General features: G+C 38.9%; 2 protein-coding genes across 17 annotated transcripts in view; one reads left to right on the top strand and one right to left on the bottom strand.

Moving 5' to 3' along the window:
* Positions 1-8,310, top strand: part of PRPF40A (pre-mRNA processing factor 40 homolog A) — a 52,899-nt gene extending 44,589 nt beyond the window's left edge. For 5 of the 9 annotated variants that reach the window (XM_046658275.1, XM_046658272.1, XM_046658270.1 and 2 more), the window contains 10 exons: positions 469-583; positions 740-843; positions 956-1,072; positions 1,396-1,533; positions 1,880-1,975; positions 4,050-4,136; positions 4,231-4,327; positions 4,414-4,475; positions 5,426-5,557; positions 7,263-8,310. In XM_046658275.1, coding sequence (XP_046514231.1) covers positions 469-583; positions 740-843; positions 956-1,072; positions 1,396-1,533; positions 1,880-1,975; positions 4,050-4,136; positions 4,231-4,327; positions 4,414-4,475; positions 5,426-5,557; positions 7,263-7,355 — 1,041 coding nt within the window. In that variant the 3' untranslated portion in view covers positions 7,356-8,310. The remainder of the gene's footprint in view (positions 1-468; positions 584-739; positions 844-955; positions 1,073-1,395; positions 1,534-1,879; positions 1,976-4,049; positions 4,137-4,230; positions 4,328-4,413; positions 4,476-5,425; positions 5,558-7,262) is intronic. The other 4 variants (XM_046658274.1, XM_046658271.1, XM_046658269.1 and 1 more) reach the window with 1 other exon arrangement.
* Positions 8,311-13,726: 5,416 nt separating this feature from the next.
* Positions 13,727-26,381, bottom strand: part of FMNL2 (formin like 2) — a 291,924-nt gene continuing 279,269 nt past the window's right edge. For 4 of the 8 annotated variants that reach the window (XM_046658831.1, XM_046658832.1, XM_046658828.1 and 1 more), the window contains 5 exons: positions 26,016-26,179; positions 24,956-25,057; positions 22,568-22,666; positions 21,706-21,829; positions 13,727-15,831 (listed from right to left, as the gene is read on the bottom strand). In XM_046658831.1, coding sequence (XP_046514787.1) covers positions 15,722-15,831; positions 21,706-21,829; positions 22,568-22,666; positions 24,956-25,057; positions 26,016-26,179 — 599 coding nt within the window. In that variant the 3' untranslated portion in view covers positions 13,727-15,721. Of the gene's footprint in view, positions 15,832-17,943; positions 18,038-21,705; positions 21,830-22,567; positions 22,667-24,955; positions 25,058-26,015; positions 26,180-26,381 lie in introns of all 8 variants that reach the window. The other 4 variants (XM_046658830.1, XM_046658827.1, XM_046658829.1 and 1 more) reach the window with 2 other exon arrangements.

Here is a 26,381-nt window from a genome sequence, read left to right as displayed (position 1 = left end):
GGAGGGAGAAATACCAAGCTCAGCAATCTTTGAAGCAGCTTCATTTCCATAATGTAAAAGACTAGGCTCCTCTCCCTTTCCCCAAGATAGGGTTAGTAAATAAGAGAGTAAGAACCGTGCAATTTTAGCATAATAGTTTTCAAACCTGAATTTCCATCAGAGTCATCTGGTGATCTTTAAAAAGTAAAATTACGAGGGGCTGGCCCCGTGGCCGAGTGGTTAAGTTCGCGCGCTCCGCTGCAGGCGGCCCAGTGTTTCGTTAGTTCGAATCCTGGGCGCGGACATGGCACTGCTCATCAGACCACGCTGAGGCAGCGTCCCACATGCCACAACTAGAAGAACCCACAACGAAGAATACACAACTATGTACCGGGGGGGCTTTGGGGAGAAAAAGGAAAAAATAAAATCTTTAAAAAAAAAAAAAAAAAAAAACTTTTAAGTTATAATGTAGTTTTCTTTTCCCCCCAGATATTTTTAGATGAACTGCATGAACATGGACAACTGCATTCTATGTCGTCTTGGATGGAATTGTATCCAACAATTAGTTCTGACATTAGATTTACTAATATGCTTGGTCAGCCGGGTGAGATTCTTTTCTTTCCTAATTTAGTTATGATAGTAGTTGGAATGGGCCAGAGGGGAAGGTGGTTATGTTGGGGAATGGGGGGTGCTTTATTTTGTTTTATAAACAAAAAGTAATTGCAGCTCTTTGGTTAGAGCTAGCTTTTGACTTCTTTAGTTTTTTCATTAGGATCAACTGCACTTGACCTTTTCAAGTTTTATGTTGAGGATCTTAAAGCACGTTACCATGATGAGAAGAAAATAATAAAAGACATTCTAAAGGTAAGTAGTATACTTACTGTTGTTAACTGTTAAATCTATAGTGTATTTTAGAAACTGATACTGTGCTCCTTTGATTTATGTTATTAATATTAACAAGAATTCTGTTTTTTAGGATAAAGGATTTGTAGTTGAAGTAAATACCACTTTTGAAGATTTTGTGGCAATAATTAGTTCAACTAAAAGATCAACCACATTAGATGCTGGAAATATTAAGTTGGCTTTCAATAGTGTAAGTTATCATCTTTAATTATAAACAACTAGTTTAATAGTACAGTTTTTAATATATTCAGCCAAAAGTACTTAAGTTGTAGGCTACTGAAATAAAGGAATATGAGTAGGATTTTACATACTAGTAGACAGTCTTTCCAGGTAAGATAAAATGTATTTAGATGATAGGCTGATGTTAAGCTTTTTTTGCTCAAATTAACTGGTGTTATAAATTGGCCCTTAATTTATAAATGATAGGAGAGTACTTAAATTAAGAATAATGAATTGTTTCAGCTAACATTATAATTGTTCTATTATAACTGATTAAATGTGATTTTCTAAAAGTTACTAGAAAAGGCAGAAGCCCGTGAACGTGAAAGAGAAAAAGAGGAGGCTCGGAAGATGAAGCGAAAAGAATCTGCATTTAAGAGTATGTTGAAACAAGCTACTCCTCCAATAGAATTGGATGCTGTGTGGGAAGATGTATGTATACTTGTAAAATTTTTCTAATGAACTGTTTCCTTTACAAGTGAAGATAAAAATATTTTTAATTCCTTTCCCATTTTAGAGCCACAAAAACAAGCTAAGGTTATTTGTAGAGTATATTACATATATTGAAAGGATATTACATATATTAAAAGTATAAAGTCAGCTGTGACTCTGCGTTTAGGAATATTTTTAAAAATGGTTTGGACTTTAGAGAAAAGGAAACAAGAGACTTGAGAGGACGAGGCTGTCACAGTTTTCACTTGCTGTTATGATTTCTTTTAGTCATATTGGCACACTTCTCTTGGTATTCATGAATTTATTCCATATCTGAATTTTTCAGATCCGGGAGAGATTTGTAAAAGAGCCAGCGTTTGAGGACATAACTCTGGAGTCTGAAAGAAAACGAATATTTAAAGATTTTATGCATGTGCTTGAGGTAATTTTAGTATTCTCATAACTGGTAGAAATATAAAATATAAAATTTGAAGAATTTAGAATGATCAAAGTATGTTTCTTAAATTACACTCCTTTTATACAAATGTAGTTACCTGGGATGGTTAGGGAATTAATTTTTCTATAGAAACTGCTCTTAAGTGAAACAAACTAAGCTTGTATGGGAACATAAAGATTTGTTTGTGGAGACTGTTCATAATTTGTTACATATTTTTATGGTGTTTTAGATATGCAGCAATTTAACAGCCACATGGACTAACTAGTAAACCTAAAGAAAACTTAAAATCCTGTAAAGTAGATAGAAAACAGGTTTTAAGCACATGTTTCAAATATTACACTACATTAGATGTATTGAAAGCTCAGGGGGGTTCTGAAAAATAATAGAGTAAGTAGTAAATTTTTGTTAAAACAAGTAATGATAAAATTACAAATTACTCCATTAGCTGAATAAGGGTATTTTGATAAGGATTTCAGGTAGACATTTGTTGTAAGTGGTGAATATGCTAAATTGACCAGTAATTATTGATTACTAATATTTGGGCCAGGCACTGTTCTAATTGTTTTACAAGTATTACATATGTGAACTTAATCCTTACAACAACGCTGTGCAATTACAGATGAGCAAACTGAGGCAAAGAGAAATAAAGTACTTTGCAAACCAAGGCTGTTTGACTCTAAGGTTCACGCTTTTAACAAGTATGCTATACTTCCATTCCAGTTATAGATGAACTGATACGTTAAAACCAGCTAAAAGCTGGCACATACTTATACTTAATATAGTGTTGCATGGTCATTGGGCATAGCAGGTCACTTAATTGACCGTTGATGCTTTCATTGGATTTACTGTTCTTGATGAATATCATTGTTGATAGCAGTTTGCTCTGTTAATATATACCTACGTGTACCCTATTTCGTTTCCCAGCTGCCTCTGGATCTAGTCCTGTTGGCCTCTAAGATCTTTTCTACTCAAAGTGTGTTTTAGACCAGCAACATCTGCATTACCTGGGAACATGTTAGAAACGCAGAACCTCAGGCCCTGCCGACAAACGTCCTGCATCAGAATCATCATTTTAACAAGATTCTCGGGCAGTAGAGTGTGTATTTAATTTTGAGAAGCTCTGCTCTAGTTAGTGTTTAACATTTTCCCTCAATTCAAGAATCTCCAACAAGATTCTTTCACGATCTCTACTGGGGGTAAAGTGGTCAAGTTAGAAGTGGAGCTTAAGATGGTAGCATAGGGAAGGGCTGAACACATTAGAGTAGGTTTTGAATCCCAATAGTCTTGGGCCTTGAAATAGAAAGAATGAGAGTCCTTCTGAGCCAGATTTTCCATTTCCACTAAGTAAACTGAATCAGAATTTATTTTCAGAACCGTAGCTGTGTTAGGGGTAAGGAGCTTTCTGCATCATTTACCTTTTTCTACCAGCCTGATAATTGTTTTAATGAAAGAGTTAAAATCCACAGAGACAGCTTTTCCTCTTTGATTTCATGTGAGGTTAGAGGTAGATTGCCTTCCAGTGTCTTAAGTTTGATTAGGAAGAGAATTAAAAAAAAAATAAAGGAGTAGATTTTGCATTTATTCTGAGACTAGCCTCGTTTATCTTAGTTCAAGGATGGCTCTAAGGTAGCTCTTTATCTTCTTAGTGGGCCTAGTTCGCTGGCCAAAGCCAGATTCATCGGAAAAACTGTGTCTGAATGTAATTGTATTTCACTGTTTTTGAAAGCACTGTGACTGTTGTGCAGATTATACCTTTCTGGAGAGTTATCAGTATCCCTACTAGCACACATCATTATCATTCCTATAAAAAGTACTTTTTTATTAATACATTTTTACATTGTTGAGAGTCTAAATGAGGAGATACAGGATGGTTAAGAAGGAACAGAAGAAAGCATTTTAAGAGATGTTAATTCTTTGCACAGTTTCAAGGGAGTACATCCTAAATATGCAAAATGAATGGAATTTTACTTTAAGAAATTATTTGTATAGCTTTTAAAAATTATGATCTGCTGTTTAAAGTAAATGTGAACTTTTGAAATTTTTTCCTTTGCCCTTGTAGCACGAATGTCAACATCATCATTCAAAGAACAAGAAACATTCTAAAAAATCTAAAAAACATCACAGGAAACGTTCCCGCTCTCGATCGGTAAGGAAGTTTATTGGATGGCATCATAGGTGTATTGAGGTGTAACATATGTTTGTTAGCATCATTGTGAATGAAATTATTTCTGTTGTTTTAGGGGTCAGATTCAGATGATGATGACAGCCATTCAAAGAAAAAAAGGCAGCGATCAGAGTCCCGATCTGCTTCAGAACATTCTTCTAGTGCTGAGTCTGGTAAGCCTATCTTTTAACTTGATTAAAATCATTGACACTTGGATATCCTCACATTCTGACGCTTTGTTTCTTTTCATGCTACATAGAGAGAAGCTATAAGAAGTCAAAAAAACATAAGAAGAAAAGCAAGAAGAGGAGACATAAATCTGTAAGCAAGCTTATACTTTTTACCCTGTTTTTAGGCTTCTGCCCTCAACTTCCTCAATGGCAGTAGAACCTTTTTCTATCTAGTCCTATGTAGTCCAGCACAGTTCAGATGGGCACCTAAACTCAGGAGTTTTATAGCTGTTCTTCACCTTAATCTTCCATTGAAATCTTTTGGTGAAGTTTAAAAAAAAAAAAAGATTTCCTTTTTTTTTTTTTTTTTTAAAGTAATCTTAGAGAAAGACCCACACATGCGTATGTATGTACATATATATATATATACAACTGTTTTTGAGAACCAAAAGTTTAAATGTTTAAACAACTCCCTCCTCCACTCTTAGTTCTTAATCTTAGGTACACATCAAGATAACACCTAAGGAGATTTTTCAAAATGTAAGGGCCTGGGTGTCACCACAAACATGTTGAATGAGACTTTTTCATGCTACTCACTTGGATTTGTGCATATCTAATAAAGGACTGTTTATTTAGGCACAGGCATTACATTTTAGGTAATTCCTGCTTCTTGGTAGCAATTTTGAGGAAAGAATTTTATTATACAGCTGTCAACGTAATATGTGATTAAGCTGATCTCAGCATCCTATTATACATATCCACATAAATCAGTATCTTACTTGGTTGGTGGAAAATGTAGTATCTATCTATATTTACATAATAGATATAATCCAATCTTAAGTGTACCTTTGTCCCTAATTTAATGAAGCTCTTTTAGTGGCATGTTACCCTATTAGAATGTCATCTTTCCTGTAGGAAAGACCATCTCCCTCCCATGAATCTTGGAAATGTTAAGAATCCTTGATGTTAACAATTCAGATTTCACCACTCTGAGATCACATACCCTGTTTTATGTGAATGGTCTTAAATATTAGTTATATAAGGATTTTTAAAAATAGAATGGTGTCTTCATCAAAATCCTAACATTTTTTATTTATACAGGACTCTCCGGAGTCAGATGCTGAACGGGAGAAGGATAAAAAAGAAAAAGACCGGGAAAGTGAAAAAGACAGAACTAGACAAAGATCAGAATCAAAACACAAATCACCTAAGAAAAAGACTGGAAAGGATTCTGTAAGTATTTAGAATTCTGTCATACCTGTATTTTCAAAATACAAGAATAGATACTGTGGTTAAACTATGATGGTGTTTAAAGAATAGACCTTTTTCAGGTCTGCTGCCATTGAAGAAAACAGTGAAAATTCAGTTAACTACCTTTCACACAAAATAGTTTTTTAACTTATGTGGTCATGAATGACCCGATTTGAGTGTCCTAAATTTTATATTCCTTAAAAAAATAACAGCATTCCGTAACTATTGTTTTAACCCACTAAGAAAAGATATGGTCTTCTGCTTTGTACATTCTCACTAAGAAGTGCCACTAGACATTTTCTACCTAATTTTTTAAGGAATATAACATTTAGGAGACTCAAATCAGGAATTCTCCCTCTAGATGTCCACAGTTGTCATGGTTACTAAATCCAGTTTCAAAAGGAAGCATTCCAGGGCCTGCCCGGTGGTGTGGTGGTTAAGTTCACGCACTCTGCTTCAGCGGCCCAGGGTTCCTGGGTTTGGATCCCAGGCGTGGACCTACACACTGCTCATCAAACCATGCTGTGGCAGCGTCCTACATAGAAAAAAATAGAGGAAGATTGGCATAGATGTTAGCTCAGGGATACTCTTCCTCAAGCAAAAAGAAGATTGGAAAGATTGGCATGGATCTTAGCTCCAGAACAGTCTTCCTCACCAAAAAAAAAGTAGCATTAGAAATGAGCATTGAGGGGAAGAAGTGAGGACAAATAGGTAGATGCTACAAGCCAAATATTTTAATATCAAATTACATAATTAGTTCTTAGATTCCCATATACGTGTGTGTGTGTGTGTGTGTATATATATATTTATGAATGACAGAACACAATAACCCTAGCTGCCTTAGCCTTGCCATTCCTTCCACAAATGCTGTGGGCTTAGCAAGGGTAATGCCTCTGAATCACCAGTGGAGAGTTTAAACTGTGTAGATAAGCCCTAATGCTCCATTTGGATATTCTGATTCAGTTGGTATAGCTTTTTTTTAAAACTGCACTGGTGAGTCTGATGCACATCCATGGTGAAGAATGAATATTTTCTCTATACTTATTAGCAGCTTAGCAGTTTCTTCCTTACAGTAGGTTAAATGAAACCTCTGAAGGGAGGGAGGTTAGGCGAACTATCCATTTTTCAAAGGTTGTTTCTCATAGATAGTGCAGTATTACTTTTATTTTTCGAGGGTTTTTTTTTCAGCGTAAGTCTTGTCCTTTTCATAAACCTTAAATGTTTGTTTATCTGGGCACAACAGTATGCTTAAAGCATAATGCTTTTCTGTAATACGAAACACTTAAGAGGACAACCTAGAATCTGTGCAAAATCAGCAAGGAGATAGTGCCTGGGAAATGAATACCCAGCTTCCATTAAATGGAAACAAGAGGTTTTATATTCAGTTGTGTAAGAGGAAGGAAAAGAAACTGGAATGAACCGTTCTCCCTGATTTACATATTAATGTAAAGTGAAAGTAGCACCATGTAAAAACCTCCTTCTGAGTTAAGTGTCTCCCCTAATATAACCAAGGAGTCCTTAGTTAGCAACACATTGATAGGCTTTTGGGAAAGAGGTCAGTCTTTAAACCCTGTGATGTGCTTGTTTCTGTGGATGAGACTCAATATAGATTTTGGATCATTTTTCAAAGGTTCATTACTATGTAACCTTTTGACATCAAATATAATTGTATTCTATGTCTTTTCAGGGTAATTGGGATACTTCTGGCAGTGAACTGAGTGAAGGAGAATTGGAAAAGCGCAGAAGGACCCTGTTGGAGCAACTGGATGATGATCAATAAATTATACCAAATATATGTTTACAGTATGATTTAAAGTCTAATTCAGACCAGGGACTCTATTTTAAGTTCAATTGAAATAACACTGGGTTTTAATTATATCACAGAAAAAAAAAAGTGCATTTAAGTATTGTTATTGTGGACTTTATAAAAGCAAAGGAAATTGAAAATAACTTTTGATTCTGTATCAAGAATCATATTTTCATACGGTCATAACTGTCTTTCTGTGACCCTTTCAGAGGGCACTGCAGGATGGATTAAAGGTGGCAATTTACTGATAACTGCAGATGTCTCTACTTTGTTCTAAAGTCTAAGTCATGAGATGATTTGATTTACTTTATAGAAGTTGGATTTTGAAGATATAATGAAAATTTTTTTGATATCTAGTAGTACAAAACAAAGCACCAGCAACTGATAAAACTGGTTTTTTGTGCACTACCCAACTGGTTAAAGCCGATATGATCTTTTATGGTGAACTCAGAAATAGGTGTTCTTAATGGAAACCTGGTAGACCCTTAACTATAGTGGTGTTAACAAGCACTACTATAATAAAGCCACCATTATTTTTTATGAAACATCCGATTACATTTTAAAAAGGCTATTGTGAGGGCATTATTTTGAGGTGATGTTTAAAAAGTTAACATCAAATCAAATTGTAAATTAGTTTAAATATATTGCCTTAAGGACCTACTAAAGAATGTGCCACCAAACGTTAAGTGATAGTTGCAATATCCTTGTCTAAAACAAAAATCAATGTTGACTTTAAACATTTTCTTTAACAGTTGTCTTTTTTTAAAAAAAAATTCGATCTTTCTCTTGCTTTTTTTTTCATTGAGGAAGTCTTTTACCTTCCCTACTCACTGAGAAGTATTGACTTCGTGGTACACATTCTAAAGCATTTCTGATTTGAATATTTTTGTACATTTTTATCAATTATTAAACCTTCTCTTCTAGCGTGTACTAGTATTTATTTCTACTTAAACTGCTCAGCTCTAAAAAAAAATTGTACGACCACTTAAAGATACTAAGTCCCTGGAATTTTGCTTCATCTTACCCACATAGCTAGGTTATTTTCCTTTTTGAATATTTAAGAATATTATGAATCAGTGCATTTGAGGCCCCTATATTCGTTTTTGATCTATGAATTTCCTACAGAATTCTTTAGAGAGGCAATGATTTGAAGCTAGAATACTCCTGATATGCTAACTTTTGAGAGTTGGTAATGTAATTTATACTATTTTTTCTTCAATGCAGGAGATTTTTTAAAGTAAATTTTAGCATATAGTCTTTGGTATTATCTTATGCATTTTTTTTTATTTTGGACACTTTGAGCGATCTCATTTCAAGTTGGGATTTAGAAGAACAGAAAGTTCATTTTATTTTTCCTTCACTATCCTGATTAATTTGAAAGTGGGACTGACCAGGACGACTCTTTCTCATCCCTGCTCCCTGTATTTCAATTAAATGTAGCAGCCACTGTTGCAAGTCTCAAAATGGGACTGGGGGGTTGATTGTTTCTGAACTTCTCTCTGCCAGCTCATTTTTCTGCTGTGAAATAGGACAGGACTTTGTAGAAGGTGAGAATCACTATCTTTAGAAAATATGAAGTAATCAAGTTGCTTGCTGGAGGTTAGTCTCCTATTGTACATTAGAACCAAAACATAGAACAACTTTGGCAACGTGGAGTTGCCTAGACTTAATTTCAGAGGTCCCATTGTAATGATCGTTAATATTGCTAATCATGTCAAACACTTGACACAGAAGTCAGTGGTACAATCTTTATGCATATGATACTGGCAGAAATAGTAGTGATGTTTTCACGAGAGAATTTAGAAGCTGTAAAACTTTGTTTTAATTACTTCCATGAATGATAATTTTTTAAGTACAACTTTAAAGTTTTGATTTTTCTATTTAAATAAAAAGCTATTGATGTGTTTTAGAATGTCCTCAAAATAGATTTCTGTATTTCTTATAGAGATACTGGCTTCTCACAACTTGATATCCTTACAAGACAATACAAATTCAAGTTTCCCTGTATTTGACCCATGAAAATTATTAGACCTAGAAACCAGTGAACAATTTGCAACTCAAAATACAGCATTCTTGTTATAAAAGATGTAATTGAAGCGACTGTAATCTTTGTCTACCTCTGATAATCCCATCAAATGAGATTTAGTTGTCAGAAAGATACTGTACAGTCTGAAGGTACAGGTGATAGGGAAATTTTGTGAAAGCAGGAGTTCTACATGAATACTTTTACCCTATTAGATTAGGTTTCTAAATCATCAGTCTGGTAAAAGCTGAAATGTTTTAGAATATTAGTTCTATTAGAGTTGAGCAGACAAGAGTTTGAACAGAGCTTAAACAAATGTATTTAAACAGGAAAGCATGTTTATTTTCAGATAAGGAGAATTTATACTTTTCAGTTGAGCCTTAGACTCTTGGATAAATGTTGAGAGTTTACCTTCCCTCATCATTAATATTGAGTTATTGGATTAAATTCACTAATAAATTTAATATACTTAGTAGTCAAAATAAGAAGCTCAAGTATTTGATGTTGTTTTCTCCCGATCCATAATTCCTATGTGGGAAAATTGGATTTGTATAAACAATCAAGTAAGAAGAATACAAAAGTACTTTTTATGTCTCCCGGTAAATTTGAAAATGATCAAAGTACCACAACTATTTCATCTTTAGACTTTTACTAATTGGGTGTTTTATACAACTATAAAATGAAAAGGATTGGCCTCGAGTAAGGCAATCTTAATTCACAGTAGTAAAATGAGGAAACTGTAAAACCCCTGAAAATCTGCATATTTTTCTGGAAAGAAGGTCCATAGCTTTCATTCAGTTACCAAAGGGCCTGCATCCTGTGTTAAGAAGCATTTGCCTAGATGATCCTGGTTTTCTTACAGTGTTAATGGTCAACTGAGTGACTTTGGCAGCCACTTTTATTTTTGCATCCAAAAAGGGGTAGGCCCTTTACATAAAGAAAGATTTTTTTTTAAGGCTTAGATGCTATTTAAGAGAGGGAACAGTTTCTAACTTAATAGTACACAAGGAAGAGTGGTGAGTCTTTTTTTTTTTTAAGCTTCTAGGATATTTAAGTAGATTATGTAATTTAAATGTAAACTACAAAACTAAAGAACTATAAACATTTCTAAAAGCAAAATGAGGCAAAGCACGTTAACTGCTTATATCTTACATCTGAGAGTTTTTCTTTTCCCTTGGGGATGTATCTCTCTCAATACCAGGTAGAATTTTAATTCTTTTACATTCTCTAGGTAAAACTGCACTCATTTTACATAAAGGAAAAGCAAAATGATATGAGTAATTTTAATGGAACTGTGTTCTGATAGGCTTATAATAATAGGCTTATAATCTCATTCTACGGTTCTGGTACTGGGATGTACCCGTCCCACAATTCTTACTTTCCTTATCAATTCTCACCTTGCTCTTATGTTTCTCAGTTTTTTTTTTTTTTCACTTAAATGGTGGTCAAGTTTCTGGGGGGCAGGAATTTGTGTTTCATTCACTGGTATATCCTGTGGGCAGTGCCTGGCACGTAGTAGGTATTTATTGAATGTAAAATATTAGTTGACAGATGTACTCATCCACCATCCATAGTACCCATCATCTATATTAAAGGGCTTGAAAAAGCATTGCAATAAACTCTACTAACCCACAACTAAAGCCACATACATAATTGAAGTGCACTTAAGGTAAGTTCTAGTGACTGTACCTTATCTTAACTGTTACTTCAGAAATGTCCAAAACTCGTTAGTGACAAAATAACTTCCATGTAGTTTTTGAGTAGGAAAGGAAATCCCTTGTGATGATCTGAAACATCCCTTTCATATCATATTCATAAATTAATATATCATAATAGTTTAGAAGTAGTAACTTTTATTTGAGCTAACATTTAGCTAGATCAGAGTTGTTCTTTAAAGGCCCTAATGGACACAATAGCAAAATTCCTGTTGAAATTCTGAGCTCAGAACTAATCATTTCAGGCTACTTCTGACAAAGGGGTGAATGATGGTGACATTAAGTACTGGAGCTGACTTAGGGTGAAGTAGGAAGTGAGAAGAATATGCTCTGATTACCTACACGCTCCCCCTAGTCCTCCGTTTTATTTAGTCTGTCTACCCGGCCTAGTCCTTGAGTGCGTATTTCTATGTTTTAAACTTGCTATATGAAAATCACTTGTATGACTCAATAGGATCTAGTTCAAGGCTATGTCATTGTTAGTGGTTGGTAATTTACTCTTAATTCGATGGCAATTGCCCTAGGTGTAAGGTAGACATTTGCATTTCAGGGGAACTGGCTATCCTCCCCACCCTGGTGTTCAATCATAGACTGAAAGAGTGGCTGCCTAATCAGATCAGATTCAAACTGAGCCATTTCTTGATGCCCTTCTTTTATGCTGTTCCTTGGGGTTTATATAAATATGCTATTTATAAACATCTCTTTTTTTGGTCCTGCCTGCAAACTTTTTTGGTAGGTGTTGGTCTCTTGCCTACCTCTACAACTAAACTGAAGACTTGTTCTGAAAGGTGAGTAATGGGGGAACAAGATTTCTATTTTCTGTGTGTGTAATTACCAGGTTTTCACTTCTGTTTATATATTGTTCTGATGTAAAGAACCTCATAGTTATATAAAATTAGACCTTTTGTAAATAAATATAATTTATTAGAAAAAATGGCATCTTTTACTAAATAAGTTGGATTTGTGTCTATTTTTTCCTTTAAGCAACCTTCATATGCAGCAGTTCTGTGCTGTGAGATGCTAGATGCCCATATTCTCTGTTTTCTCAGTGTAATACTTTTCTCTATAAAAAGTTAGATCAAGAACAAAAGTCTATTGGGGCCAGCCCTATGATGTAGTGGTTAAGTTTGGCACAGTCCACTTTGACAGCCTGGGTTCATGGGTTTGGATCCCGGGCACAGACCTACACCACTCCTCAGCCATGCTGTGGCAGCAACCCACATATAGAGGAAGATTGGCACAGATGTTAGCTCAGGGCTAATCTTCCTCAGCAAAAAAAAAAAAAAAAAGCATATCGACACTTCATGCATTTGTTTCTTCACATTTTTTCTTGGAAATAGATGGGGTGTTAGTTTCAAATGGAATGGAAAACTAAGAGATTAATCCTTTTGTATGAGCTGACAGTATATTCATCTTTGCAGACATTTCTGATAAAAATTAGGAAATATATGAGGGCTAAGAAGTTTTATCAAGTAATAAAATTAATAGGTATGTGAATTATAAAGCTAATATTATGAAAGTATACCTTCTAGTGTAAAATTAGGTAATTCTGCAGAATTCAGTATGTTGAACCAGCAGAGTCAGTGATAGATATCAGGTCCCATTCTGTGCTGAGCAGTGTTGTTCAGTCAGCAAGGTTACTGGGCATTCATTGTGGTGTCACTGCAGTAAATTTTAGTGGATTAGGATTTAGATGTTTAGTTGAAGGATTATGAGTGGGGAACAAGGGGACTTAATTCTGAGGTATTCGTAAACATCTTTAAAAAAATGGATGCGACTAGTATATAATGCTCTAAACCTAACCATATCTGCCTCATTTGAACAGCTGTAGTTTGGGTTTAAAAACATTCTGAATTTTTGGGATAATATTGAGGACCTTATTTCCTTTATCATGAGGCACTTGTCCTGGTATAGAACAAACTAGAGATTCTACTAACTGCAGAATCTAACTTTTCCCCCTCTTTATAAAATAAAGCTTCAACTACATTGTTGAAGTGGAAAGAGCACTGAACTGGGAATGAAGACCTACTGCAACAATTCCTTAAATGACTAATTTACACCCCCTAAGTTTTTAAGCCACTGGGACAGTTTTCTAAAATAAATTAACAGATTTCCTTCCTTCTCTAAAAGGAATATAGCAAAGAATGTACTAAACTTTTCTGATGACCTGTAGTTATCATTACAATTATCATTGTGTGTGCACAACAGGGCCAACATGCTTGTATGTACCTTTCCAACCAACGGTGGCTGTCCGGTGCAGGATTACACACACCCAATCTGTATATCTACCACCTCTTCATTAAAACAACTTTAGGGGCAGGCAGTGTCTCACCAAACGAGTACTATTTCTCTGGAAGGAATCAATTCCTAAGTACAATTTTGGAGATGTAGCCCTTACTACCAAAACCTATTTGGTTCTTACGTTCCACACAGCAAGTGATCAAGAGTTTGTAAAAGGAGGGATTTTTCCTTAAAATTTGCCAAATATATTTAGATTCTGAGTTCATGCAGGAACACAGTATCTATTTCTAGAAGATAAAAGTGTGCATAAAACTGGTAAAAAACCCCTGAGATATACCATGGAAAGGCAACAACATATTACAGGATAGTAGTGTAAATAGTTTATTTGCTCATATGCCATGAAAAGACCAGAAAAGTAACATGAACTGCTTTTATAAAACATTTCTAATATTGCTAAGAAGCAGGCCCATTAATAGACAGAAAAGAACATGCCAACATTACTGTCTGTAGATTAATAAATAGGCAATTATTTTAACATATGCTCATCAGCACTGAGCTTTGGAAAACAGCTGCTTGTGGTAAAGGACCAACTACTTGTGCTACATCTCATGGTCAAATTGCTTTCTTCATCAAAATGAATGTTCAGTCAACAGAAAGACAAAATCTTGGCATGTTCTTTTTCAATTACACATTTCAGAAAATGTGCTAGCAGGTGGCAGTTTAAACGTAATCTTTCTGTAAATAGGTATGCTAAAGTGAAATGTAACTGATCCCTAAACTGTCCTTGTAGTTAAATATATATATTAAAAAAAAACTATAAGTTAAAATAACATTCAGATTGTATAGCATAGGCTGATGCATTTTTAAACAATATTTACAATATTACCCAGAGGCTTAGGTGGGAATTAAAGAGAAGTGTAAAAACCATAAAAAACTGCACCAGTTTTATAGCAAAATATCTGTACATTTAAAAAGAGATCATATAACTACACATTATCAAGGAAAATGGGACCTTCACCATGGAGTTCACATAAGCACAACATAAAATAAGAAATTCAGTGGTTAAATACTATACAATAAACTTTACAATTAATATATTGATGTAATGTACCAAGAAGGTAAGCCAGAAGCAGAATGTATATTATGAAAAGTACAAATTAGCTTCAGTCCAGTTTTTGACTTTGGAATGGATCAAGTGCCGTGCCAGAGAGGAAGGAAAAATAACAGTGGCTTAGTTGGCTGTTCAGTCCCATTACATAGCATTTTAAGCTTAATCCCAATGTGAATACTTGAGCAATTTCACTGCAGTTCCTCAAAAAGTAATGAGAAATAAAATAACTTCTTAGCTTTGATATATGAAGCCAAATATATCTTCTCCAATTTACAAAAGGAAGCAGCAGCAAAACAAAACCTTGCGATTGTCAGAGGAAAATAAGGCCAGGTTACTAACACTACGCTGCTAGCGGAAGTAATCTTGAATGCTTGTTCATAGAGCTAGTGGACTTCTCCCTGGCTGGCAAGGCACTGATTTATATTCTCAGGATTGACCCATAATGGTCCTCAGAAATCCTAACAGTGATTACTGAAATGTTAATTTTAGTGCTAATTAATAAATACATTTTGCATTATTTTTGAAAAGCTGCCTCTAGCTGAAGAACACAGTACTGCAAATAAGTCTTATACAACATTTGTATGCCATCATATCCTTGCATTCAGACTGGTGAATGTCTCTCAGGGCAGTGTACCCTAGCACAGAAGCAGGAGAATGTGAAACAAGAGAGAGAGTTGAGTGACTTCTCCTGTGCCACTGCAATTGCATCTTGTCTGTACTTTTCTGGGGCTTGGTTATGGGCAGAAGGAGTTTATCATGTGGCTTTTTCCTTCTTCCATGTTGCAAGCCGTTAAAAATACAAAGTTGATGGGTATGGCTGAAACACAAAATTAATTTCTTAAAAGATATCTCAGCAAAGGAAGCCCACAGCAGATGCATCCATGTTATTTACAATTTATCAGGAAACCAGGGTGGGCCATCATGGGACAATCACAATGGCAGGTAATGAATCTAATATGAAATTTACATTTTGGTTAAAAAATTGAATAACATACTGGTGTAAAAAGATACCTAATCAAATCAAATCCTATTGCTTTGATTAATCTGAGCAGGTACTTCCACTTTTAGGCACTTGTTAACAAAGGTTGAAAGGAAAGCCCATCATTTTTAAATTCCTATGTGTTTGCTAAATCTGAGCCCTTAGAATATATTATCTATGTTCAAGGCTGCAGTTAAATGGTAGCACATAAATTTCCTGTGGACAGTTTCAATCACGCACACCCTCCATTCATACAGGCAGGTCTCAGGTTCACATGGTTATTTCGGCACCGTTAACAGAACGCAAGTTCTGATCATCAAAGCGCCGCCTGACACTTCTCCTCACCGCATCGGCTCGTCTGTATGGTTGGTTTCTAAGATCTGTAAAGAGGAGAGCACCAATGAGAACCGCAACCTTTAATATCATGTGTCTAAGCAAGACAAAGGCCAGCTGGCAGCCAATCAAAGCAGCTTGTGTAGAAGAGTCAGCTAATGGGCCCTTCAAACTCAATGAGTATTTGAGCCACAGACATGTACTTTGCCCTCAATATTTACAGTCAAACAAAACAGGATATAATACTGGTGGGATTCTGGAACTTTTAGAAAAATATATAGGAGAAGAGATTGCTTCTGTCACTGGCCAGAGAGTCTAGCTGAAGTCTTGTTTTGAAATGTTTCTTTATTTAGAAATACTGTGGCTTACTTTTGGGTTTTTTTTCCCTTTCTAGAAACCTGAATATCAACAATAATTACAATGAATTTTAAACTGCAAAACTAGTAAAACCAACTGCCCTATCTTATCTGAAATTTTAATCAAGGAAGGAACCCACAACTAGTTTGCAGAGACAGGTTCCATTATTTTTATTCCATTAATATTAGCTGAAGTCAGTCATTTATTTTGGGAATTAGAAACATAATGCTCAATTAACCACTAAATAAAAGTAATCACTAAATCAAAATACTCCTCCAGGGGCCGGCCCAGTGGCGCAGCGGTTAAGTGTGCACGTTTCGCTTTGGCAGCCCAGGGTTTGCCGGTTCAGATCCCAAGTGCAGACATGGCACCGCTTGGCAAGCCATGCTGTGGTAGGCATCCCACATATAAAGTAGAGGAAGATGGGCATGGATGTTAGCTCAGGGCCAGTCTTCCTCAGCAAAAAGAGGAGGATTGGCAGCAGATGTTAGCTCAGGGCTAATCTTCCACAAAAAAAAAAAGAAAAAAAACCTCCATTCCTAAACATTCTTTCCTGCCACCCAGTATTTTTTGTTTTTCATTAGAGGGCAGAAGTTGTATGGGCCTTCCTGCATTTTCCAATTTGTATTGCAAATGCACAGAAGAATGCCTAACATTAAAAAAAATGCCTTGTTGAATGAATGAATTCAAAGGCATTGTTCTAGAAGGAGAAAGTGGGATGAACAAGAGGAATTTTATTTTATGTAAGGACTCTTAGCATGACAGCATGCTTTCTTAATGAAAAAGGCAGGTATTAGTGAATATGTAGCTAGCAGGTAGCCTTTTGATGGAGTCAGGGTATGGTGAAAAATATAATAAAGCAGGCTTTATACTTTTGCCCCTTGTTTTGTTCAATTAGTACCAATTTCCTTTTCATTAACTTAGTATTATTGACTTCTGCTGGGAAGCATTCTACCTTTAGAAAGGGAAACTCAAACAAATAACAGAATTAAACCAGAGTGAATCTGTCTTATCCCTTCACCTACTGAGTAGACTGAAAATGGAGCTGACGGGCCACACCTGACCCACAGAAGGTTTGGCCCCCAACTTCTATTTTAAATATAGTTTCCCCATATTTAACCTGGCAATTAATGTAAAAACCAGGATTTCTGACTTCTCTTGGAAAAGTGGAGGATCTGGAAATAGTGGGCCCAAATTCTTTCATGGCAAAAACACGCTGGAGCTGAGTGAGTGCTGAGACCTAGGCTCTCAGGTTCAGCACAGTCCCCACCAGCCCAGCTCCTGACTCACTGGAATTTTTGACCCTGACCTACTCCTGGTAAATTCAAGCAAAGAAGTTTTGCATACCCTAATCCTCTCAAGCCTCTGCTTCCTGGCCCAGAGTGGTAAGGAAGGTCAGAATTTCACTTCTGGCTAAGGATGTGCAGTGTCCTGCAGCTCTGTGATTCCTGAGTCTATAAAAGCTAGAGATCACGTTCCCTGGCCAGGACTTTCATTTCTTTAGGTCAAAATGGGGTTTATTGAATAACTTGAAGGCCAAGAAGGCAGTGAGGGAAGGACATCCTAGCCACCCGAAGCAAGTACAATCATCAGCAAACACCCTTGCCCAAGCCATCACATTTGAGAACATGAAAGCAGGCCAGAAAGAGTCCAACAGAGAGGCTCAGCCTCACATCACTGGAATGTGAGGTACAAAGACTTCTCCCTGATCAGACTCTCACCAGTATTACCCTCAGCCATAGACTGAAACCATTGATCTGCATACAGAGAGAGGAGGAAGCTAAGTAAAAAGTGATGCTTGCCAGCTCTGTGTATCCTCCACCACCGGTGTGCTAGAAGAAATCCTTACCCTCGAGTGAACATTTGGAAATTTAGTGATATTATTCTTCTTTAAAGCTAAACAGAAAAAAACAAAAACACAAAATGATGGTTAAGTAAAAATGGGATGAAAATAGAAAGCATTTCAACTTAGTGCTTAACATTCCCGGGCATGTTAGCCAACAGAGGAAGAGAGTGGGAGGCCACTACTACAAGAGACATTAGATGAAATAAGAAAAGGATGAGCGTGTCTTCCCACCCAGCTCTCTGACCACCCAGATCCAAGCTGCTTTGAAGTTTGGCTCCAGAAGGATAGATAGCCCAGCAGCAAAACTGACAGTAAACATTAGCCAAGTAGAAGACAGTTTCTAGCCTTGTTAATAAGCACTGGTGGGCAAGCACACTGCAGAGCAGGCAACAACACACCACATCTTTTGATATCTTCAGAGACAGAGGAACATACATAAAAAAGTGCAATTCATAGAAGAGTTAATGCCACAAAACAAACACATACCCAGTTCCATGTCAATCTCAGCATGGGAGTCAAACAATGGCTCTTTCCAGTTAGAGTGCGTGCTTCCCTTGTCTCTTTTCTAATCAACTGGGCACTGCAGAGCAGTCTGTCTCTTATCCAGTCATCAGGAACTAATCCAAGGCAGTTACTTTTTAGGAAGATTTGATTTTTTTTTTTTTAATTCTAAGAACAGTGGCATTTTCTAGAAATAGGTATTTTTCTATTAGTATTTCTGGTGCCACTATCCCAACCAAAGAAGTAGGTCCAGATATGATCTCACCACAGAAGAAATACCGTTTGTTTGACATGGAACAGAGCCACCAGCAAAGAAGCATGAATGAGATAAGACGGTGGGGAGCTCCTCAGCCTCTGTTTTCACTTCCTGCCTTGCAGCCCTGCTCCAGCACAGAATTGCTGATGGCTGAACTTGAGCATGACATGACAATCAGAGGGAAAAAAAGCTATGGATTGCCTCTATCAGCTTATACAGGCTTCCAGGTCAAATGGACTCCCTGTGTTAAAGCTCGTGCCATCAGCTCCAGCACACTGGATGATGGCTATGGACTACGTAAGATACTTAAGAAAGGTTCAATTTACAGCTGCGCGTAGTTCACAGTTTCTTCTGCAAATCATTTTGCAACTTTAGAGCATTGCGTTCCTAAGCACTTGTATAGCAAGCTCATTTTACTATCAAAGCACCTTAACCGAGTACAAAAAGGCTAGTTTAATATCTATAAACCTATTAGAACACAGTAAGTACTCAGGAAATGTTAGGTAGCATAGTATTGTTATTAATGACTATCATTTTGTCTTCAAAGATATCAGCCCCAAAATCTTATTAGCAACCTAGTTGGTCCCAATCCTGATTCTCAAACAAGTGCTCTATTTACTATTTTTCTGAAAATTTCTGCAAGCAATTCTACTAATTCAGCTCACACACACCCAGACCGTCAGAGCCATGTGGATTCCTAGATGTACGGAAAGTTTCAGTAAGTAAGCAGGAATGACTGAAATAAAAAAACCATGCAGCGTGAAGACAACATAAACTAGAACATGGTGGAGATGGCAATTCCATGCTAGCACGTTGGGTGGCCCTGATAGACATACAGAGGGATATAAAAGGTCAAAAAATCTGTAGCAACCTTTTAAGAGCATCAGGTGAGAAAGACTAATAGTTTAGTAATGGTATTCCTCAGTGAGAACAGGTTCGCAGAAAAATCGAGAGCCACGCTTGGCGGTGCGAGCAGTAAAGGGCACAGTCTTCAACACTGCATCAAAAATGACAGCCAAACAAGACAAACAGAAGAGAGTAAAAAGCCAAGATCTATTGCATTAGTACACGGTTAGTGCTTTGTTAATCATACCTGGGGAAGGGGCGGGGAGGGTGGGCAGAGAAGGATGGAAAGCAATATATACCCAAGTGAGTTCATAAAGTCTGAAAGAGTTATTCAATCTGGGGTTTGGTGGTAGGGCGGAAAATGGAAAACGTTCCAAGGAGAATAAAAACTGCTCCATAGCAGATATTCAGTCACCTCCAATGGCAGATTAATGATTAGGTCAGGCAAATGGAAACTGAACACTTGACTCATTCTACAAACCAAGTGTCATTAAGATGGAGAACAGTGATGAAAAAGGAACACTAAGTTCTTAACGTGCAAGGCTGGATGCTTCTCTACCTAAAAGTTCATCTAATGTGGCACTGAGACTAAGAGGTGCTTACCCAAGAAGATTTGTTCCTGGTCTCGCTCAGAGCGGAGCCTCCCCCTCAATATTGAGGAGGCAAGGAGCAACGCTTACCAATGGGGCTTTATCTGGGGGCCATCTGCAAGCCATCGCAGGGTGAACACTGAGATCCGGGCAGGCACATGTCTACAGTATACATGTGCACCGAATATAGAGACCGGCATTTTCACTAACCACTTACCCATCCACTCAGGACTTAACACTGCTTTACTCTGGGCAAGGAATTCTTTATTGACTTCCTTTTTTAGTGATTTATTTACTTATTTCCTTGGGTCTGAGCTGGTGAAAAAGTTTGTGGTTTTGGCAGTTTGGGATCCCTATTTACAATGCTGACTAAGCTATTAACAGGAAATGAGAAGTCAAAAGTCTAAGAGCTATATTTTTAAAAAATTAGGACAACTGGGGAAATGTGAATAATAACTGCATATTTGATATTAAGGAACTATTAGTTTTGGAGGTGTGTGAAAATAGTTACTGTGGGTATGTTTGTTTGCTTTACTAAGGAGTCTTTATTTTTCGAAGATACATACTGAAATATTTCCAAATGAACTTGTATGTCTTGGATTTGCTTCTAAACAATCCCAGAAGTTGAGGAATGGGAGGTAGGTAGAAGCAGACCAGTAACAAGATGGGCCATGCACTGAAGATTGGTGATGGGTACATGGGAACTCATCATACTATTCCATATACTTTTGTATATCTTTAAAATTTCCCACACAAAAAAAGTTTCAAGTATTTTGGAAGCTGATAAACAGTATTCATATGCAACAGACATGAAAGGAAAGTCACTTGCAGCCAGTGCCACAAGACAGTGGCCCAAATTATTATCCTGTTCTGTCAGAGGGCATGCAGAAACTCTGGAGAACTGGTTCGAGCAGAAAGCATTAAGCTACAACTTAATCAGACAAGAACCGAGCTGGGTTAGGCACCATTCCTAGCTGACAGAACGACCATTCCCCAAGCCTGGGCCCGAGGTCCACTGGCCCTCCAAATGAAAGCTCCAGCTCCTGATTTCCTATTGTCTTCAGTTACTCTGAATGAGCAGAGTAACTGAAATGCTCTTTAAAAGAGCATGCTGGAAAACCCTGCATTGACTGTAGTTAGTACAGACCCCTGAATGGGGTCTACAGCATTTACCAGGCAGTTGCATAAGAGTGGTCGCAAGGAAGAAAATGGAGCACGGTAACCAATCGAAGACAATGGAAAACCATTAGGAGAAGGAGCCCTGGTGAAATTTACAGAGTTGTAATGATACTGAGAAACAAGAAGGAGATTTTTCAGAGAGAGAGTGTTGGGGTCTCTGATAGGGAGTATACAGGCTACTATAAATATCCTCAAACTAGCATGGAGTCTGCATAATTCTGGATGTGAATAAGTCAACTGAAGAACTTGTAAACCCTGGACAAAAGCAGCAACAGAATCTGCAAGTGGCCCAGTATGGGTGAGGGCATGGGATTTCCATGGGCCACGATGAGGAAGTATCTTTTACCTGTGATAATATCTTCAATGGCACCATCTTTTCCTTCGTATACATGTCTGTTATCTTTAACTTGTCGCCTTCTTAATTCCGCAATTAATTCTTGCTGCTGCCTCTTTGATTTGTGGGAAGGAGACTGAGAAGAAAGAAGAATAGCAGAGATGAGTGGGACCAGCACTGACTGGAAGTTTGAGAAAATCCAGCATGTGCCTGAGCACTATGTTATGGATAAGCAGCCTCAGCCAAAAATACAGACAGCACCATCCCAACAATCTGCTCAAAGAGAGAAAAACGCAGCAAGCTCCTGGGAAGAAAACTTTAACAGAAGCACACACAAAACTCCAGCTGACAGCAATGGGAAGGCTCAATCCTATGCAACAAGAGGCAGCTGGTAATAACCACCAACTTCTTAAACTCTGGGGAAGTGGATCACGATGAGGAATACTTTGACCTGCCAGCCTGTAAGGTCTTTACCTACGATGTCTCCCTCCATGAAACACGCTCCCATGCCTCCTCACGAAGCCCTCCAGCTACCAAGGCCAGCACCAACAGCGCACCCATGAAGCCACCCCTGGACACCAAGCTGTCCAGTCATCAGGTTACCTGGTATGACCTTTCTGTACCATCTGTGCTTAAGTTCCCCATCTCTATAAACTTGGAAATGCTAAACAAACACACTCTTAGCCTCATTCTAGTGGCTACTGAACAAAGTAATGAAGGAACAAAGGTCCATTTGCTAAGTTTCCAGGCCCTACAAGGAATTGGTGAGGATCCTCTCCAAATCTGGCTTTCTGCCTGTCTCCTCTGCTTGCCTCTGGGGAGCCATCGGGGCCTCCCTCCGTGGGGGCCATCTCAGGAGCCTGGCACATCTCACCTTTGGATCCTGCTGCTCCATCAGAGCTTCTTGCTCCAGGAGTTTTTCCATGAGTGCTTGTTCCTGCTTTTTCCTCAGCTCATTTTCCTCTTCTGCTTGCTGGGTAAAATCAAAAGAACAAAAAGATTAGTGGAAATGACAGGAGACAAAAATTTAAAAGTCATTCTTAGAGAATCCTTGGTGAGCCAGGAATTAGAGTCAATGGAAGGTTCGGAAAGTCTACACTTTAGGACTATATTGAACTCTGAATTGGGGTTTCATGCTCTGTCGATATCACATCTCTTCAAAACCTCATAGTTGAAATTCACCTCCAGAAGTCCTCTCTTGATGATCCACTCACACTGCTTCTTAGTCTCAGTCCCACAGATGTGGTGACAACCTGCCCTCGCGGCAGCTCTGCTCAGTGATTTTCACATGTGTTTGCTGTACTTCCAAATTCTGTCCACTTACTACAGCTTCTCTGAAAGCAAGATCTCAGGACCTCTCCTCTTGCCCATTGTTAGCGGAAAACCGCCATTTCCTCGCCTCTTGGTCCCTTCAAGGGCCTCAGCCGAGTGACACTCTTGGGCCCTCTCGCCATAGCTCACTCCTTCCCAAGGGAGGCAGGGGGACTAGTCTGATGAATGGGAAAAAGAAATCAAACAGGCTCACCTCAGCTCAGCCCTCTTGGGCATTCTCTCTTTCAAAGCCCAGCCTCCCTAGAGAGACTTCTAATAGTCTAGCTGAGAACTGACGGATAAGAGGCTGGAGTGTAAGCTCACAGATACACGCCATGTCCTCCAGTCCAGCTTTCATCAGTAATAAAGTTCTATTTTGATCTCTCTTGCTTTTAAGTTTCATTTGGTTTGAACTCAGGAAGAGAAAGGAGGGATGACATCCTAAAACCCCAACATCCAGGTCAGTATCAGCGTCAGACTGGGAGGTTATTCAACATGTAATATCTAGGGCAAGTAAAGCATCCCATAGCATCACTGCCAGACAAGCGCCTCATGGAGCTAGCGAACAGGACCACAGGGAGAAATGGTAACACGGAAGGGGCACGCTGCTAGACAGGTTATGATCTGTGACACCCCACTGACCACCAAGGGCAGCTTCTCTTTTTTCTCTGCTTTATGCACATCCCTGCTGCAGTGCTGGGCTTTGAGACCAACCAGAGCCACTTCCCAGCTTGTAGTATATAATTTAAAAATAGCATGTATTTTCTCTTTAGACCTTAGACATAATTTGTGAAGAAATGTGGTCACAGCATATAACAAAAGCCACCTTGAGCCTTCTCTGCAGCACACAAGCATTGCTAGCCAGTGAAGCCCAGAGCACCACAGTCAGCAGCAGCTGGTGGCAGTGACCTTCTCGTGGCCCGGAGCTCCCAGCATCCTGCACATGGACGTCTGCCGTGTTTGTGTTCATCCTCACTGCCAATGACACCTTCCTTCTGCAAACAGCCTGTGATATGACTGCTACCCTAAGCCATGCTGAGAGAAGATGAAATCTTTTGAGTTTCAGTAAAAGGCCGGAGGATGGTTCTCCAAAGCCATTAAATGGCACTGGAGAAGTAACCCATTACTTCCAATTCCTGTTTCTGAAAAATGTAGATAACCCTGCCACATCCCCCCTCCGCTCTACAATCACACTCCTCCTTCCTCCATCAACATTACCATTGTTATATACAGACAACATAGATTGCAATGTCTCCTCAGTGCGCTAAACCCTAATGTCCTCTTTGTCATTCTTTCTCCAAGGACAAATTCTTCTGACACATGCCTCTTTGGGTCATGTGCTCTTTCAAGACCACAGCCCCGGATTATGTCAGAGGGCTTCCCATTTAAAGGAAGAGCCATTATTGGTCCAGATAAAAAAAAAAAAAAACAGTAACCATCCTTCCTAGTGCCATCTTTCAGTCCACACTACAGCAGTGTTGGTCTAGACAGCCTGAAGGCCTGGGCAAGACTAACACAACCAGACTCTCCCCGAGCTCAGTGACAGCATCTTTGCCACAGGCCAGGGCTCACTTTTTTTACCTTCTCAACTCCATGGGAGCCTGGATTTTCTAAGTCCTTCACCCTGCCTGCGAGGTGAAGAGTCAACAGGACAACAATGGTCTTGGAGCATCTCACTTGCCCTGAGGAGCAGGCAAGAGCTTTTGTTTTGGGGTTGAACCCCAGGACTGGCTGGGCAGAGACAGGGAGCATGACGAGCTGAGGGTCCCAGGAGCTCTCAGCCTCCAGAGGGCCAGAGACTGCTGTCTCATACTGTCCACCCAGATCTGCTGCCCAGAGGAACAGGTGAGGCCTCTGCAGAGCAGCAGAGACGCAGACACAGCTCTAGGAGGAAACCTGCTTGACGAATAATGCCACAGAAGGCATTAAAGGACGCCATGCTCCCATTTACCTTATAGGCTTTCACGAACCGGACAAAGACGGGAAAGAAGACAGAGGGTGGTGTTGTCTTGGGGTTTTCTCCAAAATACTTCACTACATCATCAAAGGCGTCCTGTGAAGAAGCAAATTTCTCTTGAATCTCATCAGTCACAGCATTTGAACTTGACACTCTGGGGGAAGAGCCGCAGCAGAGCAGCAGGGACGACCCAGTGGCTCCCGCAGCTCCCTGGTTTCTTCCCTCCCTCGCTCCCCAGGATTCTCCGCAGCCTCCGTGTGCCCCTGGAATGCCCGGTGAAGGGCAACCAGAAGAATGCAACGGTGCTGCACGGGAGTTCATCGCTGGGACCTCCTGCCACTTCTATACACCTTCACACACACACACACACACGAGGAACCATTCCCTTCAAGAGCTTCCTGAGGCCACGGCAGAACGCCTTAAAACCCACAAGGTTAGAAGGGACCATAGAAGGCACTCAGACTTCAAATCCCAACCACTCCTTAAAGCATCCCCACATTAGGGACACTAAAGTCTCTGCTTGAACTCTTCCATGACACAAGATAGCCAGCCTCAAATGGGAGCCATTCCACCACGTCTGCTTTCTGAGTTCCCACAACACTCTGTCTTCCCTGCTACGGTGGTGTGCAGTCTGGCTGTTTTCCAAGTGCATAAATTTGACCCCCCAGTGTAGCGTAAGATTTCGAGGCCAAGGCCTACAGAAACCAACAGTGGGAACACTGCTTTGCTGAGCACAAGCCTGATGCATGTTGGCTGAACTGAATCCAGGACTCAAACAGAAGAAGCCTAGGAGGAGAAGGTGAGGGGCAGGGGCAGGAATGGCCTCCAGAGAAGAGAGTCAAGACCCCAAATTAGAAGACAATGAGCAAGACAGGGGCACTTTCAGGCACAATATTTTGGAAGATCCCCTCCATGATAATCATCAGCTACATAAGAAACCTACCCTCAGCAGACAAAGGGCAATTTTCCCCAAAAGCCAGGGCCGGTATCCCAGATGGCTTTAAGGGATCCAGTCACTTCTTTGTGGGTATCAAGGGGCTGTACAGACAGTTACCTGTGCAATCTTGGCGTCATCCTGCAGCTTCTTCAGCTTCCCCTCATTGTTGAAGATGAACTCCTTCAGCAGCGTGTTGTGGTCATGCATGGTGTACTCCCTCTTGGTCAAGTCCATGCCCCTCTGGAGCTCCTTGACGTCCAGTAAAACATTCTCAAGGGAGACTACAGTAAAGAAAGCAATGTCCCCGTGAAGGTCCAAACCACCCTGAGTCTGGCTGGTCAGCCAAGTTCTTGGTGGATTCCCAGGGATACTCAAGGGGCTTAGATCTAGTTTCCAGCTTTCAGAACTGAGATCCTTTAATATGAACAAGTCACTAAGTACTCACTACCAGGCACAGCACTAAATTCTTTATATGCACCGATT

Source organism: Equus quagga, chromosome 4, assembly GCF_021613505.1.
Source record: "Equus quagga isolate Etosha38 chromosome 4, UCLA_HA_Equagga_1.0, whole genome shotgun sequence".
In the NCBI taxonomy this organism is placed as follows: Eukaryota; Metazoa; Chordata; class Mammalia; order Perissodactyla; family Equidae; genus Equus; species Equus quagga.
The sequence above is the reverse complement of the archived record's forward strand: the minus strand, read 5'-3'. Positions and strand labels throughout refer to the sequence as shown.